We start from the raw sequence: 2,779 nt of genomic DNA, 5'->3' as shown, positions 1-2,779 counted from the left end.
ACAAACAAATAACGAATCAGAGATAAACAAATAAAGAATGAGAAATTTAAAGTAAATACAAAAAAATCAAATTGCATTTATACTAGACAGTGAATTAAAAACTTACATTGAAGAAAGTAGTTCAAGAAGAAGAAGTCATATAGGAAAGCTAGCAATCATCGTCTACTTCCATAGCATTTGAATCAGCCACTGCAAGAACATCTCTTCTCTTCAGTTCATTCGAGATCAAAGTATAAAAGACTCTTCCGGCTTCACCAATTTTTATTACACTCAGTATCACGTGCAATAGCTGAGAATCAGCTATAGGTATCTCAGAAGCTCGGAAAAATCAAAGGCAACTACTCGCGTCCCAGAAGAATATTCCATGCTCAGGAGCGGACAAGATAGTTCTTTCCGGATGACAAACATCTGAAGGAAGGGTAAGATCAAGATATGAGACATCAGGAGCCTTACCTTCCTTTGATAATTTCTGAATAAGCGAGTCTTGATTCTTGATGGTCTTCGAGGTAGAAGCAGATTTAGAAGAGCCATTTTTGCTTAACACTTGCTTAAGAAAGGAGAGTTGTGGAGGGGAAGGCAGTTTGTAATGCATCTTGAACATTTGTATCTTTTTTAGAAGGCGATATAGATGACTCAAGACAAAATCCTTGTACATGCTTCTGCTTTTACTTAGAAACTTGATGATCTCCATCCACTCAGTAAGACCATAGGAATTGATCCAAGTCAGCTTTTCTGTCCTCACAGCTCCGTTTTCTTGACCAATAATCAAATAGATCAGATTGGAATCATAGGTCAATTTTTGAGGACCTTTGATTCTGGAATTGACAATTCGAGTAGTAGTGTAGCGTCAGAGAATTGAGTCATTAAACCATTTAATTCTTTTCTCTTTGGTTTCTTCAAACTCAGATCGTGGGATTAAGGAGTGAGATCTGTTGGCTTCCTCAAATTGCTTTTGAAGAGCAATTGAGTTGGCCACATCCTCAAAAGAAATACCTAGGAGATGAAGATCAGTTTCTTGAGGACATGAAGCTTTAAGCACAAGTCTGTCGGTTGAAGGAACTGCAGATTGATGTCTAGCAATTTTAGTTGCTTTAGCTGCAGCAGCTTCTTCATCTGAGGTCATGGGTGCCTTTCCTTCTCTGTGAGTTTGGACTAAGTCCCCAGAAGTAGTGGGAATATCATCTTGAGAAGGGATAGTACCAACCTCAACAGATACTGAAGGCATAGAACATGGTTGCTCCCCCTAAACAGGTGTTGTGGCTCTATCATCATGATCAAATAGTTCCCCCTCAATAGGAGTATCACCGTCTGACTCAGTTGAAGATGAAGAGGTAGAAGAAGTAGAAGTTGAGTCGTCGTCCCCGTTGTCACTGGTAGAAGGATCAACTGTCTTCTCCCCCTCAGTGGGAACATGGGAAGGTCCACTAGCAGCAACAGAAGGACCCTCCACATTTGCATGTGAGGAAGGCACAGAAGCAGTAACAAGAGAAGTAGGAGTAAGGAGAGCACCTGAGGCACGTAGCAAACGTGATATACCACGATGAAGACCGCCAAGAAGAGCATAATCGGACTCAACACGTCAACTAACGGTGGCTAACATAACCCTGTCCTCTTCCGTAAACTGACTGGGACCCAAGTCAACAGATAACTCGGTATCTCTATCCAAGAACAGCTTGGATATCTATGTCCGGGCATCCATCTTGGAGTGAAGATCAGTCAGAGATTGAAGAGTTGTCTGATTTGTGGCAGCTTGACTTTCCGATCGAGCACGAAGATCAGCGATAGCTTCAGAGATGCTGGATTGAGAATCAGATAGAGCAGTCATACGAGCATCCAGAGAATCAACCGTAACTTTAAGAGCAGAGAAGGCAATGCTATGATCTGCCAAGATGGCAATGTGCTGATGCAGTTCATATGTAACGCAGTCCAATCTCCCAGATAAATCAGTGCTAAGGGAGGCCTGTTGAGAGATGAGCAACTGACATTGAGATGTGAAGCCGCTGAGCATGTCCACCACCTCAGTGGGTATGGCATAGATCACCTCAGGAGGAGAAGGAGCTGAGAACTGGAAGCCTGGTGCAGAGGGGGCCCTGGAGGGAGAAACAACAGCTAGAGTAGAAGAGCAAGCTTTGATTGGGTTTGCTGACCCACCTGGCGAAGATACACCAACACTCTCAGTACCATCGGCGCCCTGAGAGTCACCTATGGGAGTATCACTGATGTTGGCGTGAGGCTCAATATCTGTATCAACGATATCGGCGTGAGGCTCAATATCTGTATCAGCAACACTGGCGAGAGGCTCAGTGTCTGTATCACCAACACCGGCGAGAGGCTCGGTGTCTGTATCATCGACGCTTGCGTGAGGCGGGTCGCCGATTACCACTGTAGTAGATGTAGTAGGCTGGTAAGGCTCACTATCTACATCCATAAGAAGAAATTGAAGATAAGGGATGTCAGTATCAGACAAAGCTGATAAATCATCCATCCGTGCAATATCATCAAAATCATCGATCTCGGGTGATAGGCCGTGAATAAGTGGAGGAGAGGAGGGACCTCAGAAAGGGGAGGTGTCCGAGTCATCACCATGGTCATGTAGAGATGCCAAGGTGGAGTCAAGTGGGATCCCCGTATGTACAGCAATGTCCTTTTAAGAGGGCACTGAGGAGCTAGGGGGTGTAAATCAGATGTCCTGGGCTCAGTAGGACCAATTTCAACAAGCTTGGACTGTTGAGAGTCCTTGGTTGGAGATGTTTTTAGCCCTTTTTGGCTTCTTGGTCTT

At 44.2% G+C, this 2,779-nt stretch overlaps 1 protein-coding gene across 1 annotated transcript; it reads right to left on the bottom strand.

The window, feature by feature from the left end:
* Positions 1 to 1,243: 1,243 nt before the first annotated feature.
* On the bottom strand, positions 1,244 to 2,485 carry LOC112503343 (uncharacterized protein DDB_G0271670-like). Its single transcript, XM_025107402.1, has 2 exons — positions 1,756 to 2,485; positions 1,244 to 1,509 (listed from the first exon to the last, which is right to left on the bottom strand). The coding sequence occupies exons 1-2, from the start codon at positions 2,483 to 2,485 to the stop codon at positions 1,244 to 1,246; spliced, it is 996 nt and encodes a 331-aa protein (XP_024963170.1).
* Positions 2,486 to 2,779: the final 294 nt, after the last annotated feature.

The sequence above is a fragment of the Cynara cardunculus genome, unplaced genomic scaffold (genome assembly GCF_001531365.2).
Source record: "Cynara cardunculus var. scolymus isolate 2C unplaced genomic scaffold, CcrdV1 Un_Scaffold_2889, whole genome shotgun sequence".
Classification (NCBI taxonomy): Eukaryota; Viridiplantae; Streptophyta; class Magnoliopsida; order Asterales; family Asteraceae; genus Cynara; species Cynara cardunculus.
This window is presented reverse-complemented; position numbering and strand designations above follow the sequence as displayed.